General features: G+C 51.5%; 1 protein-coding gene across 1 annotated transcript; it reads left to right on the top strand.

Moving 5' to 3' along the window:
* Positions 1–1,068: 1,068 nt before the first annotated feature.
* Positions 1,069–14,021, top strand: Snx33 (sorting nexin 33). The gene is made up of 2 exons (XM_048416912.3): positions 1,069–4,348; positions 11,975–14,021. The coding sequence occupies exons 1-2, from the start codon at positions 2,878–2,880 to the stop codon at positions 12,226–12,228; spliced, it is 1,725 nt and encodes a 574-aa protein (XP_048272869.1). The 5' UTR covers positions 1,069–2,877; the 3' UTR covers positions 12,229–14,021.
* The last annotated feature ends 522 nt before the right edge of the window (positions 14,022–14,543 follow it).

Raw genomic sequence — 14,543 nt, 5'->3', positions numbered from 1 at the left:
AACTCCCTCCCCCTCCCCCGCCCCAGTCAGGGTTCCTCTGTGTATCGTTCTCTGTTCTGGAACTCTCTCTGTACACTAGGCTGACCTCCAACTCACAGAAATCCGTCTCCCGAGTGCTGGGATTAAAGGAGTTCACCACCAATGCCTGACTCAAAGGTACCAATCTTTAACAGCACGAATTCATCCCAGTAAATATGCAAAGAGCAAGACTAGAATGGGGTAGTAGGAAGCTCTAGCTGGGGGTGGGGGTAGCGTAGTAAACAAGGCTTCAGGACTCAGCCTAGAAAGAGGTCTGGGCTACAGTCTTTGTGTAACCTCTGACAAGGCAAGAAAAAGAGAAGGTCCCTGATTGGTGTCCCACTCAGGCTGTTCAGGCTGAGGTAGTGCCCTCCCATGTATTTTCCACAGCACTGGCCACATTAGGCAGGAACATCTTGTCTACCTGTGAAGGTACTATGAGCGTCCAAAAAATAAGCACAGTTTCTTACTTTATTGTCTTTCCAGGGGTTTGGCAAATTTTCGGTACTCGGTTTATTTATTGTTTGAAATACATAATTTAATGAATGAGACAGACTGGGTGAATTAAAGAGCAGAGGGACGGGGCAGGAATCCAACCGTTGTGCTATTTTCTCCAGAGTTTAACACAGTTCCTGTCTTAATCAGTTCACCGCGTTATGCATAAACTAGAGGGTCAAATCCTGAAAGTCTAGAGGCTATTTACGAGAATACGCTTTCTCCTTGGTGTTGCTCGCCAGAATGGAAGATCCAGTTTCCGCGAAAGGACAAAGAAACCCAGAACTCGCCTGTGCCTAAAGTTATTCCTTGCCACTGCAGAAGTATAGTCTCCCCCCCCCCCCCCCCAATCCCAACCTAACGAAGCTGCCCAAGGCAGAGGTGCTCCCGGCCCAATCAGGCTCGCAGCACCTGGTATCCCCTGCGGGACACCAGGGTGGCACAGTTCCCTGCCTCCGCCTCTGAGAACAATCCCGCTGTGCTAATCCCTAGACTGCTAGGGGCAAGCGAAAGGGGAAAGGAAGCTGGGAAAGTATAGTCCACAGTTCTGCTCCCCGACAGCCTGCGAGGCTCTCCCAGCCCTTAGCTCCCTCCTTGCCACTCCGCGTTCGGCAAACTTTGGAGTTGTCCTGCACTTGCGTCACGGAAAAGGCAGGCGGGTGATCGAGTCCAGGAGGCGAAGCCCCGCGGCGGCTGGCGAGCTCCCCGGCGCGGTGCTCCAACCCGGGCGAGAGGTGGCTCTCGGCACCGGCTACTCCGCTGCTGAAAGCTTGCCGCTCCTTACTCCCGAGTCCACTTTCCGGATCCCCGCCACCCGGACAGAACCGGAGGGAGGGAGGGCGCCGGTCAGAAGGAAAGAGAACGGAAAGCCGGCAGTGGCATCCTGGCCTCGGGAGGGCGGAGCAGCGCGATCCCTGCTCCGCCTGGACGCGCGGAAGTGCTGTGGAGTTTGCTCAATTCCCTAGCCTGCTTTCCCTCCCTCTTACCTCCCTCCCGCTCTCCCCACCCTTCACCTCCCCTTACTGCTTTCCCCTCCTTCCTCTGGACGCCACCTCCTGGACTCCTTTTTCTTTTTCCTTTTTTTTTTTTTTTTAAATTTTTGTTTTGTTTTGGACCTGACTTCCCGCAGGCAGCGCTTGAGGGGCTGCAAGTGCGGTGTGGGAAGGCGGCAGAAAGCTGGGGCTCAGTTTATCCTTCTTGGGCGGCATCCACAAGGCGTCGCGGAGAACGAACTGCGGGGGACGGACGAACAAACAGCCGGCCGCGCCATCTATTCGATGGAACTTCATCTACCAACTACTGTTGAGTGTTTGCTGGCACGACAGTGGTGGGGGGTGGTGATGGTGGAGGTTTCCATTAGTGTTACTTCTGGACAGGGGATTTGAGACTCCGATTGGGGTCAGTTTAGTACTCCGAAACTGCTGAGGAATTAAGCAAACAAAAGAGGGAGGGAGGGAGAGAAAGAGAGAGAGAGAGAGAGAGAGAGAGAGAGAGAGAGAGAGAGAGAGAGAGATCCTCTGAGCGGATTGTCGCGTCCCTTGTTCTCTGGGGGTAGGGGCTAGCCACTTGCAGGGCGGGAAGAGGGCACCAGAGCGGACGGGGAAGAGGGCACCAGAGCGGACGAGGCGGGGTCGCGCCCCCTAGGTCGTGTAGTTATCCGCCGGTTGTGCAAGCTTTGGCCCTTGTTTTCCCGGCCTGCTCGTTTGGAGGCTGGACACATCCACCCTTGGAATTGGTTCAGGACTCTGCTGTTATTCTTCTTGCCCCTCTTGGATTTTCTGGATTCTTGAAGACGCAGTGGCGCGGGAGGAGAGAGGAAGGAGGAAAGAACAGATCTTCAGAGGAATGTGAGAGCCTCCCAAAGCCGGAGCAGCCAGAGGAGCTGGGAGCCTGGGAGGCAGAACCTTGCTTGCATTCCTGGGACCGTGGTCCGCGGCTGATTTTTTGTTGTTCTTGTTGTCGTTGTACAACATTGTTCTAGTGCAAAGGGTCTGCCGCATTCTTATTCTAGCAGAGCTAGCTTCTCCAGTCCATTTGACTTTTCTACTTGGTGTGAGAGGAGGGAGAGACTTCCTCCCTCTCAGGGGCTGCTAGGGAAGGGATAAAAGACTGTGGCCATGTCCAACACCTCCCTGCTTACAGGTAGATACACCAGGGCTGGATAAGGCGGTTTCTGGACCATGGACATTTCTTTGAAGAGAAAGCAACCAGACCGCATCTTGTGCATGCTGAGACTCTGCCTGAGGGTCTGAGTAAGGTGTACCAGACTTTGAGCTGCAAGTACATTTTTGGACACCCTGCTGAACATCTTGGGTCTGGGCAAGGCATTTCCCTTCTAATCTTGACCTGTCCGGTAGCCTAGCCATGGCACTGAAAGGCCGAGCCCTCTATGATTTCCACAGTGAGAACAAGGAAGAAATCAGCATCCAGCAGGATGAAGACCTAGTTATCTTCAGTGAGACCTCACTGGATGGCTGGCTGCAGGGACAAAACAGCCGTGGGGAGACAGGGCTCTTCCCTGCTTCTTACGTTGAGATTGTCCGTCCTGGCATCAGCACCAACCATGTGGACTATGCCAGCAGCTCTGCAGTCTCCCTGGACACGGAAGTGAGTTTGTATAAGAACCCTAGTATGACCAACACAGTCAAGAGTGATGGGGGCAGTGACGTCCTCCCAAACCAAGGAAACTTTGAAGAGGATGATGATGATGACTGGGATGACTGGGATGATGGATGCACAGTGGTAGACGAGCCAAGGGCTGGTGGTCTAGGTACCAATGGGCACCCTCCACTTAACCTTTCCTACCCGGGTGCCTACCCCAGCCAGCATATGGCTTTCCGACCGAAGGCACCCTTGGAAAGGCAAGACAGTCTGGCATCTTCCAAGCGGGGCAGTGTGGTGGGACGTAACCTCAATCGTTTCTCGTGTTTTGTGCGCTCTGGAGTAGAGGCTTTTATTCTTGGTGATGTGCCCATGATGGCCAAGATTGCTGAGACATACTCCATTGTGATGGGCCCTCGTGGCCCTCAGTGGAAGGCCAACCCCCACCCATTTGCCTGCTCCGTAGAGGAGCCCACCAAACAGACCAAGTTCAAAGGCATCAAAACTTACATCTCCTATAAGCTTACACCCACCCATGCTGGCTCACCTGTTTACCGGCGCTACAAACACTTCGATTGGCTCTACAACCGCCTGCTACACAAGTTCACTGTAATCTCTGTGCCCCACTTGCCTGAGAAGCAGGCCACTGGGCGCTTTGAGGAGGACTTCATTGAGAAGCGCAAGCGAAGACTCATCCTCTGGATGGACCACATGACTAGCCACCCTGTGCTCTCTCAGTATGAGGGCTTCCAGCATTTCCTCAGCTGTCTAGATGACAAGCAGTGGAAGATGGGTAAACGTCGGGCAGAGAGGGATGAGATGGTGGGTGCCAGCTTTCTGCTCACCTTCCAGATCCCCACAGAGCACCAGGATCTGCAGGACGTAGAGGACCGGGTGGATACATTCAAGACTTTCAGTAGGAAGATGGACGAATGCGTCCTACAACTTAGCACCGTGGCATCGGAGATGGTGCGGAAGCATGTGGGAGGCTTCCGCAAGGAATTCCAGAAGCTAGGAAATGCCTTCCAGGCCATTAGCCAGGCCTTCCAGATGGATCCTCCCTTTAGCTCTGAGGCCCTCAACAATGCCATTTCTCACACCGGCCGGACCTATGAAACTGTTGGTGAGATGTTTGCTGAACAGCCCAAGAATGACCTCTTCCAAATGCTTGACACACTGTCTCTCTACCAGGGCCTGCTCTCCAACTTTCCTGACATTATCCATCTGCAAAAAGGTAAGCCCTTCCTGAGTGTGGTGTTCTGCTGGTCCCTGGGAATATGGGCACCGCCTGCACTACGATGAACAGCTCATCACATTTTCCTGTCTCCATCTCCATCGCTGGCTCAACAAATATATTGAGATGGTTCTCTAGTAGGCAGAAGAATAGGGTGGACAGGGTTGGTCTTTGTTCTCACTAAGCTCCGTGCATACTTTCCTGTCCGCTCTGTTCTTTCTATATCTCATTTACCCAATCATGCATGGGACCCCAAGGTAACACCCTGGGTTCTGGGAACACAGAGATACCAGATCCCAGATTTTGCCTTGTATGAACCCATGGGTTTAAGGAGGACCAAGACACAGGCACAGGTAAGAGCGGACTGCAGCTTGTCTTACCCTCTCATAGGCTCAGCTCCTACCTTTGAAGCATTTGAGCCTAGACTCCCGCTCTGCCCTGTCTGTTAGCCCCTATCTGTGCAGGAGGATCTCTGTCCTCATTTCGCAGATGAAGTCTGTGTCCACAGCAGAGTGGTTGTGGCTCAGCTGGGACTATTCCTTCCTCCTTCCCGCTCCCCAAGGACATATCTATATTGGCCTCCTCCCAGGCCCATCATGTTTTCAGTTCTCATGGCCCCCTGTGTGGGGGAGGGACAGTGTGAGCCCCTGCCTGTTGCTGCTGTTAAGGAACTGCCAGCGAAGTGACTCATCCTGGGTCACATGGGGCACTAAGCTGAGCAGGGGGCAATAGAACCAGGGGTCCAAGGCTCTGTTCACGTGGGTTAGTCTATCTTCCCTACCCAAGCTGGGCTTCTCTTGCGTAAGGATTGAGTCAGGGGCTGACCTAGCAGGTGACTGAGTTCAGGAACTTAGGGAACATGCCAAGAGAGAGGCGTGGTCCTCCCTGGGGCTGGTAATTCTGGAAGACTATATGCAGGGCGTGGGGCTGGCTCCCAGGACCCTAGGCCCTGAGGTCAAGGCGTTTTATTCTGGGCAGCCCTCTGGTTTGAATGTAGGGAACAGCAAATATATTACCCCAGCCCTCAGGCCCCTGTCCTCACAATGAAGGTGGTTGTCAGAACTTTAGCTGTCAGGTAACTTTCTTCCCTTCACCTTTCTCTTTTCCTCTTCTGTTTGTTGAACTCTTGCATCTCCTCCTACCTTTCTCCTCATTTCAGCCCTAGGGATTCAAAGCCTGAGTTCTAGCCCAACTTTGCACCCAGTTTGCCTGTGGGAAGAGCCTTTGCCTTCCTGGACCTTAGTGTTTTAGGCCTATGGGGTAGAGTCTTCTGGGGAAGGCCTGCCTGGTACCTTAGGCTGGTTCCATGGATCTGGCTTTGCACTCAGAGCAAGGGCCCAGCCTGGCAGGGGCAGGTGCCTCCCTGTGCGGAAGTGGAACCACACACCGTGCTGGGCCTGGGAAAGCTGGTTCAACCAGCTCCTTGGATGGCATGTTTTTTTGTGTGGGCAGCAAGGGGCTGGGCACAATGATTAAACAGCTACCCCGACGCAGTGGCTGGAAACTCTCACTTAGGGCATAGTTGGAGCAGGAAGGCAATCACGTGTCCACACACCAAGTGTTCCCAGGCTCATCGAAGAAGAAGGGGCAAAAGCTATATTGTTCTTTCTACCTCAGATAGGCAGACAGGAGAGCCGTGTCTCACTCTCCCCTTGAGAGGTTTCTTCTGCTGCCTGTATCTGCCCCGTGCTGTGCAAGCCCTGCTTCCTCGGTTCTGGAGTGAGTGAGGAGGGACTGGAGTTGGTCTAAGACAGACTGGGCAGGCTTTGGAAGCTGCAGCTGGAGAACATCCTGTACTGGCCTCAGATACTGGCCTCGTAGATAGAGGCTTTCCTCAGAGAAGTAACGGGACATTTAGTTCTAGGTCACGGGATTCTGTCTGTCACATCTAGACGGTTGAACAAATGGTGAGCATGAGAGGGAACAGTTTGGGGAGGCCCAGGCTGGAGAGCCAGGAAACGGGGCTTGGAGGGACCTCATCTATGGGGTGACCTTGGAGAATTTTCTCCCCTGTCTCCATGTTGATTTGATGTGGAGTCTGCCTGGAGCTGAGCTGAGGTATGTTCTGTCCACTTGAGTATTTGGGGGGAAGAAAAGCCTAGTACTTGGTATCCTGTCACAGAAAGGATAATTGACTGCCCAGAGCAAGCAGGACCCCCAGTCCTCTCCTGAGAGCTAGCAAGCTCAGGGATCGATCCTAAGCAGTCACACGAAGTAGCTGATGCAGTCCCTTCAATTTCACAGTTAAGCAGCATTGAGGAGATTTGGTAGCAGAGTCGGTATAGGGGCCAAGTATGTTGGGGTTTACCGCGTCAGGCAGATGGGGGAGAGAACTGCCCAAGGCGTGGACAACTGATCAATGGTGCTGAAGGAAAAGGAGGAAGGAAGAAGGCTTGGGCTTCACAGTCTAGCACCGCCTCTGTTTGTGTACTTTGTGTACCCCCGGCTGGTCTGGGACTACAGAGCATCCTTGAGGGACCATGGAGCTCGTGGCTTAGCTAAAGCAGGGGTAGTTCCTGTCGGTGCAAGCTCTTAAGTAGGGGACAGATAGGTTCAGTCAGCCTGTGCAGTCCTTGCTTCACCTAAGCAGCGGCGGCTGCTGCTGCTCTCCTCCTCCTCCAACCTTGTTTTTGACTATGTGTATCAGCTTGTTTCTGTGTTTGGAGATACATACATGAACATGTGTGAGGGTACCCGCAGAGGTCAGAAGCTGGTTTTGCATCCCCTGGAGTTGGAGCTACAGGCAGTCGTGAGCTGCCAACTGAACTCTGGTCCTTTGCAAGAGCAGTAAGTGTGCTTGACCATCTTTCTAGCACCAGGGGCTGCAGCTGCTCCTCCTCCTCCTTTTTTGAGACAGGTCCTTGCTTTGTGCCTCAAGCTAGTCTTAACTCTTTATTTATTTGTTTTGTTTTGTTGAGACAGGGTTTTTCTGTGTAGTCCTAGCTGTTCTGAAACTCTCTCTGTAGGTCAGGCTGATCTCAAACTCACAGAGGCCCGCCTGCCTCTGCCTCCTGAGTGCTGGGATTAAAGGTGTGCGCCACTACCGCCCAGCTTGTGTGCTCTTTTATTTTGTTTTTACATAGCTTTGACTGACCTGGAACTTGACCTGGCCTCCAGCTCCTAGAAACCCATCTGCCTCTGCCTCCTGAGTGTTGGAATTAAAGGTGTGCGCTGCCACACCTGGATCTTCAAAGCTTTTATAACAGAGAATTATGTTGCCATGAGTCACCATGGGCTGGTAATTGCTGTGAGTCCTTGGGTAGAAAAACAGTTTGCAGTCTGGGTAAAGCAATTGCTGTGCAAGTCTGAGGAACTGAGCTTAAATTCCACACAACAGCCAGGTTCAGCTAAACCTAGTGTTTCTTTGATGCAAAGGAAAGTGAAGGCAGGGGATCAACCAGCAGTTTGTGCTTGGCATATACAACAGCAAACAAATTTTCGAGACAGGGTTTCTCTGTTTGGAACTAGCTCTTGTAGACCAGGCTGCCCTCGAACACACAGAGATCCGCCTACCTCTGCCTCCCGAGTGCTGGGGTTAAAAGCGTGTGTGCGCCACCACCGCCAGGTACCTCGACTCTGTCTTAAGCAAAGTAGAAGGTGATGACTGACACCCAAGATCACCCTCTGACTGCCACATGTGTACCGTGGCTCATGCATTCCTTCACCCACATGAATATGCATGCACACATATGTATAAATACATACATCATGCACACATACTTGGAGACCGTTTGCATATTAAAGCATTCCGAGTCCTTGTTTATGGTAGGTGCAGGCTTTGGCATTTTATGCATATTAGTTGAATTAAACCTCAGTTGCTGTAGAGCTTGTGCTGTCATTGCCACTTTTTACAGATGTGGAAAGTCTTGGCATGTGGTTGTTATGAGCGGTCTTCAGCAGCATCAGATCTGTCCCATTTACCAGAGGAGACACTTGCTGCCCAGCCAACCAGCGGTTTCCTGTAGGTGTAACAGCTGGTCCTAGGACTGAGACCTCCTGCCCCCAAATTTAGATAAGTGGGGGAGGGTGGGTACTGTGCTTGGAACCCTCGGGCTCTGCTAGTCCTCGCTCCTCATTCCTGGGATCTAGCGTGCCAGGGCAGGAGGCAACCCCGAAGGAATCTCAAACTGAGTCCTAGTGAGCCCTGCCTGCTGCGGTGGATTCTTAGCTGTCCCCTCGTCTCAGTTACCAGGTGAGGTGAGGAAATGATGGTGTCTGAGTTATTTTTCTATTGCTGTGAAGAGACACCATGACCAAGACAATTTATCAAAGAATTTTTTGGGGACTCACAGTTTCAGAGGGTTACAGGTTATGATCATCATGGCGGGGAGCATGGCAGCAGGCAGGCAGACACGGTGCTGGAGCAGTCGCTGAGAGCTTCCATCTCATCCATAAGCCTGAGGAAGAGAGAGTGTGCACTAACTGGGAGTGGCATGGACTTCTGAAACCTCAAAGCCCACGCACATGGTACACTTCCTACAATGAGGTCTCAGCTCCTAGTCTTTCCCAAACAGTTCCATCAACTGGAGAAGAGGCATTCCAGGACTTGAGCCTCTGGGACCGTTCTCATTCAACTGGTGGTGAGGCATTCAAGGACTTGAGCCTCTGGGACCATTCTTATTCAAACCACCACAGTTGGAGCCTTTGCCTCCCTTTCTTCCTTCTGAAGCCTTTGCCCCCAGCCCTGCCTGTCTCTGAACACCTAGTGATTGTGGTAGGCTCATTCTTGCCACTTGGGCCCTTATCTCATCAACAAAAGGGGCTTTAATCTCCCATCAAGGCTATGGGCATAGCATCTTTCTTTAAATTTTTTTTCTAACTTATTTTATGTGTATGGGTGTTTTGTCTGCATATATGTCTGTGTACCACATACATGCCTGATACCTGTGGAGGTCAGAAGAGGGTATTCAATCCTTTGGGGCTGTTATGAGCTTCCATGTGGGTGCTGGGAATCAAACCCAGATCCTCTGAAAAAGCAGTCAGTGTTCTGCTGAGCCATCTTTCCAGTCCTAAGAAAATCTTTCTTTGCATGTTGATCTGCCCGCACTGTTCCCAGACTCCACCAGGCATGCCAGTGGAATCAGGCTCCTTCTGGATCTCTGCTTCAGGAAGACTATGTTTGCTGAAGCTTAACTTCGCTTTCTTTTATTTCTTCTTATGGTCCCTCCTACTCACTATGACCTTCTTGGATCCTTGTGTCCACTATCTGGAGGCCTTACATAGGATTGTAGTAGAGATGGCATCCATCCCCCAGATGTGAAGGGCCAGGCACCTTCCACTTATAGGAAGAAGGTTGGAAGCCCTGAGGCAAATCCCCTCAAGATCTTAGTTTCTTCTTAAAATAGTTGTGATGGGATCGAACAGCTGCCCTTGAGGGTCTCTTTAGCTCTGAACTCTCTTCTGATATTCTCTCGTGTGCTCAGGACTGTGCTGGACTGTCAGTATGGAGCAGGAGGACCGTGATAATGAGGGAAGGTGTCAGAGGCCTGAGTGAGCTGAAAGCTGGGAGCTCCTGATTTCTTTTGGGTACCACGGAAGCATCTTTCTCCAAAACAGGCATTGTATAAAATGCCACTAGTAACCATTTAGCCCTGCTCTCGCTAGCTGATAGAGATGCTGCCTCTGATAAAAGTATCTGGAGTTACTTCCAGCATGCACAGCCCTGGCATATAGGAAGTGCATTTTGAATATTTCTGACAACTTGAGTGAGAACTGAAAGAATACCATGTAGAAGAAGTGGCAGAGGTTGGCGATGTATCTTATTTGGTGGAGAGCTTGCTGAGTGCTTGCCAAGCATGCACAAGACCCTGGGTTCAGTCTTCATAAACCGAATATAGTAATACGTGTGTTTGAGGTTAGTTTGGTCTACACGAGACCCTGTTTCAAGCAAACAAAAACACAAACAAACAAACAAAAAACTCAAAGAAAACAGAAGAAGGGCTGGAGAGATAGCTCAGGAGTTCAGAGGATGGACTGCTCTTCCAGAGGATTCAGGTACAACTCCCAGCACCTACGTGGTGGCTCACAACTATCTATAACTCCAGTTCCAGGGGATCTGATGTCCTCTTCTAGCCTCCGTGGGTACCAGGCATGCACATGATCCATAGGCATACATGTAGGCAAATATATTCATACACATAAAATGATAAAATAGATTTTAACTGAAGAGATGGGCAGTAGTGTCGCACGCCTTTAATCCCAGCACTCGGAGGCAGAGGCAGGCGAACCTCTGTGAGTTCCAGGAGAGTATGGTCTACAGAGTGAGTTGCAGGACAGTCAGGACTATTTCACAGAGAAACCTTGTCTCAAAAAGAAAAAAAAAAAAAAAGAAGGGCTGCAGAAATGACTCAGTGGTTAAAAGTGTGCGCTGTTTTTACAGAATCTCCAAGTCCAGTTTTCAGCACCCATATCAGGCAGCTCACTATTGCTTGTAACTCCTGCGGGCTATGGCACTCTGGAGGGATCTGACATCTCTGGCCTCCACTGCCTCTCACGTGCACGTTCTCTCCTCCCCAACATACAAACAATTAAAAATTAAATAACTCTTTAAAAAAAAACAGTCAACAAAAGGAAAAATGGGATGAGGGCTCCTTTGCACTAGGGTCTCCCTTTCGTCCTTTGAGAGTGAATGCCGGGTATGGACCCCCCACCTCCTCTCCTCAGCAACTGGCTTAAAGGCAAAGTTAGTCACCTGCCTTTTATTCGAAATCGAATCCATTAACTGTTGATTCAGTTCAGTTCTTCCAAATTAAGGCCCCTGCCCAGGTTTACCCCTTTCTTTTACCACCTGTCACCTGTTTATCATCACAGTCTCCTCTGGTTCTATGGGGACGGGGTGAGGAGTGGACAGGGTTTGTATGTAACGGAGACATGCCAGGTGGCTTCTGACGTGCTGGGCTAGAATCAGCTGTGTGATAACAGGGCTGGGGGACAGGTGCATTGGGAGGCATACTGCCTGGGGCACTGGGGAGACTTTGGTGTAGAAGTAGAACCTGATCTAGCCCTTAAATTATGGATAGAGATCCAGCAGGCAGGGGCAAGATAGGAAAGAACTGGGAGGGTTGGGTGGACATGGTGTCACTGTGGAAGTCACATCTGTAAGATCCAACTCCCGGAGGCCTCCTAGGCAGGGGAGTGGGTGTGGACTGTCATCTGCAGGCAGCGAAGAGCCAGACACGGCATCCAGCTTAGGGAGCATCTTTGGATGCTATGAGATAGACTCTCAAATTAGGGAGGATGTCACTGTCATAGCAGCCTGGGGATGAAATGAGTCAGTTCAGCAGATGTGTCTACATCTGCCTGGCCAGACCTTGTGGAACAGAGGAACATGACAGTTCCTAAACACACTTAGCTCACACCTCAGGGAAGCCAGCTACCCAGAATGTGATAGCTAAGATACAGAAGGTTGGACATCACAGGGTACACGGAAGAGAAAGACTAAAGCTGAAATAGGAAACGTTGAGGCCTGTGATGTCCTGAGGGAGACAGTCACGTGGGTTCAGGAGGAAGTCTGGGTGGAGCCTTCTGGGGTGTCTTTCGCCTTTGTGAGACTAGAGGGATGTACAGGGAGTGAGTGAATGGGGGTTCCAAGCCCTAACCTGTCTGTCCTGCGCTCTGCCCTGCCAGGTGCCTTTGCCAAGGTGAAGGAAAGCCAGCGCATGAGTGATGAGGGCCGCATGGCTCAGGAAGAGGCAGATGGCATTCGCAGGCGCTGCCGTGTGGTAGGCTTTGCCCTGCAGGCTGAGATGAACCACTTCCACCAGCGCCGTGAGCTTGACTTCAAGCATATGATGCAAAGCTACCTGCGCCAGCAGATCCTTTTCTACCAGCGGGTGGGTCAGCAGCTGGAGAAGGCGCTGCGCATGTATGACTATCTCTGACCCTTCTGGCCACATATGTAGGTCCTCTTCCCACCAGGACCTGGCCGCTGCGGTCCACCCCACTTCAGGCTTCCCTGTCCCTAGCAGTGGATGTTCAGGAGTGGGTTAGGCGAGTGGCCTGTTAGAAGAGAAGGGACTTTTGAGAAGTCCTGTTACCCCTGGAGAAGTCTTCCCTCACTTTAAGATGGATGAATGGAGGTAGAAGTCCTCTGAGCCAAAGTCTGGGCTGCTGGTCAGTCCCTAGAAAACAGACTTTCCTGGAGCCTATAGTGCATGCTCATCTGGCCACCACACCCTGTTCATTCCCTGGGCTCCACGGACTGCTGTGGCCATGACTGAGACATTGGTGACCAAGACTGGAACATGCCTGTCCTGCAGGAGCCCCTTTTCAGGATGGTATCAGACAATGCAGTGTGACAGTGCCACTTAAGGATTCATGGAAACTCCTTGAAGGGACCACAGAACTCTGCTGGCCAGGGAACATTCCATGGAGTAGGTGACATACCAGAAATCTCTTGAAGACTTACAAGGACCTACAAGACAGTAAATGGGGTGAAGGACATTTTGCAGAGAGGACCGGTGTTGAGTCTCCTCTCCCTTACCTTTCCCAAATGAATGTGCGGTCCTCTCCATGGGTTGTGAACTGCATGACAGAGGGAGGGATCATCCTTGCTCCTTGGTCCCTGGCTTTCCCTGCCCCACCCATGCTTCTGCAGGAGGGACTGCAGGCCAACTCCCTCCTATAAGTCTTAAACTCCCCTCATCCTGGTTTGGGGGGGGGGGCTTACTGATTAGGGCACTATGCAGCAACTTTCCCTTCTGTGGGCTCAAGATGCTCAAGCCACAAAGCACTGAGCCTTGGTGGTGCCTTCCTGGAGGGAACTCTCAAAAGTTACTAGCGGTAATTCCCTATTCTCCTAGCAGGTCCAGGTCCCCAGTTCCCAGGGGCCTTTGCTTCTGTGGGCTGATCTTAAATCCTCATTGCACAGTGGAAAGTCTGAGAGAAAGAATCTGGGGACTTTAGACCTCCTGCCCCTGGGCAGGCTCACCTATGTTTACATCCTCCAGGAGACACTGCCCCTTTCCTCTTCAGGCCAGGAAGTGACCCCGTGCCCCCTTGCCTTCCTGGGAAGTCACGGCCTGCTCCTGGGTCCTGATGCTTGACTCTCTTTTCTTGATAAACGTTTTACAGTCACTGTAACAGAAGTACAGCCTTTTCTTTCTGAGTCCTGGAAACAGTGAGGGTTGCAGGGAGAACAGAACCCAAAACGCCCCCACTGGACTGGATGCGGTGATCTTGATGGGTCTAAGAATTAATTCATAACTTCAAAACATAGGAGCAAAGCTATGATGGTCAGAGGTAGTAGTAGGCCCTACATCCCCAGCTGGCTGCACGGCCTCCTCAGACCTGGGCCTCCTCATTGTTTGCCTGTGCCTCAGGGTGTGTGTGTGTGTGTTTGCCTGTGCCTTGGCCTTGGGGTGTGTGTGTGTGTGTGTGTGTGTGTGTGTGTGTGTGTGTGTATTTGGGGGGCGGTGCTCACGGTGGCCAGAGATCAACTTTGGGTGTCTCCAGTTGCTTTCTACCTTACTTTTGAGCTTCTCATGGGTCTGAAACTTACTAATTGGGCTAGGCTGGCTGGCCAGTGAACTCTAGGGTTCTTCCTGTCTTTGCCTCTCCAGTGCTAGGATTACAGGCAAATGGCTGGCGTGTGTGTAGTTTTGGCTGGCCTAGAAGGCACAGAGATTCACCTGCCTCTGCCTTCCAGTGCTGTGATTAAAGACATGTGCAGTCATGCCTGAGTTCTGGATTTTTACTTATGTCGATGGTAGGGATTTGAACTCAGGTCCTTATGTTTATGCTACAAGCACTTTACTGACTAAGCTATATTGTCAGCCCCTCCTCTATCTTCAAAATGGGTGAAGTCCTGCACAGGGATTCCTGGTGTCATAGGAGAAGAGTATGAGACTGTGCCCTGCATAGTCCCAGGTGATGCGCATCCTAGGGAGCTGTCCCTAGAAAGCTCCGGTCCAGCATAGGAGAGGCAGAGACTCTTGCAGTCTTGGGTTCCCAGCCCTGCAATGGCTCCCATTTTAGAGCTTAAAGAAGACTCGTCTCCATGCCCTTGAGTGCCCTGGTGACAGGGAAGATTTTTCTCTCACATATGGAAAGAACACTGATGAGCTGGTCCTCTTTCAGAGGCAGAGGGGATTTTTCCAGGGTGAGGTTCACCAGGAAGGGCTTTTGGTCAGGTCAGAGTCTGAGGAGCTCATGACAGGGAGTGAGGAATGGGCCGGCCTCATTTAGGCCATAGTGT

This window comes from Myodes glareolus, chromosome 4 (genome assembly GCF_982192425.1).
Source record: "Myodes glareolus chromosome 4, mMyoGla1.1, whole genome shotgun sequence".
In the NCBI taxonomy this organism is placed as follows: Eukaryota; Metazoa; Chordata; class Mammalia; order Rodentia; family Cricetidae; genus Myodes; species Myodes glareolus.
The sequence above is the reverse complement of the archived record's forward strand: the minus strand, read 5'-3'. Positions and strand labels throughout refer to the sequence as shown.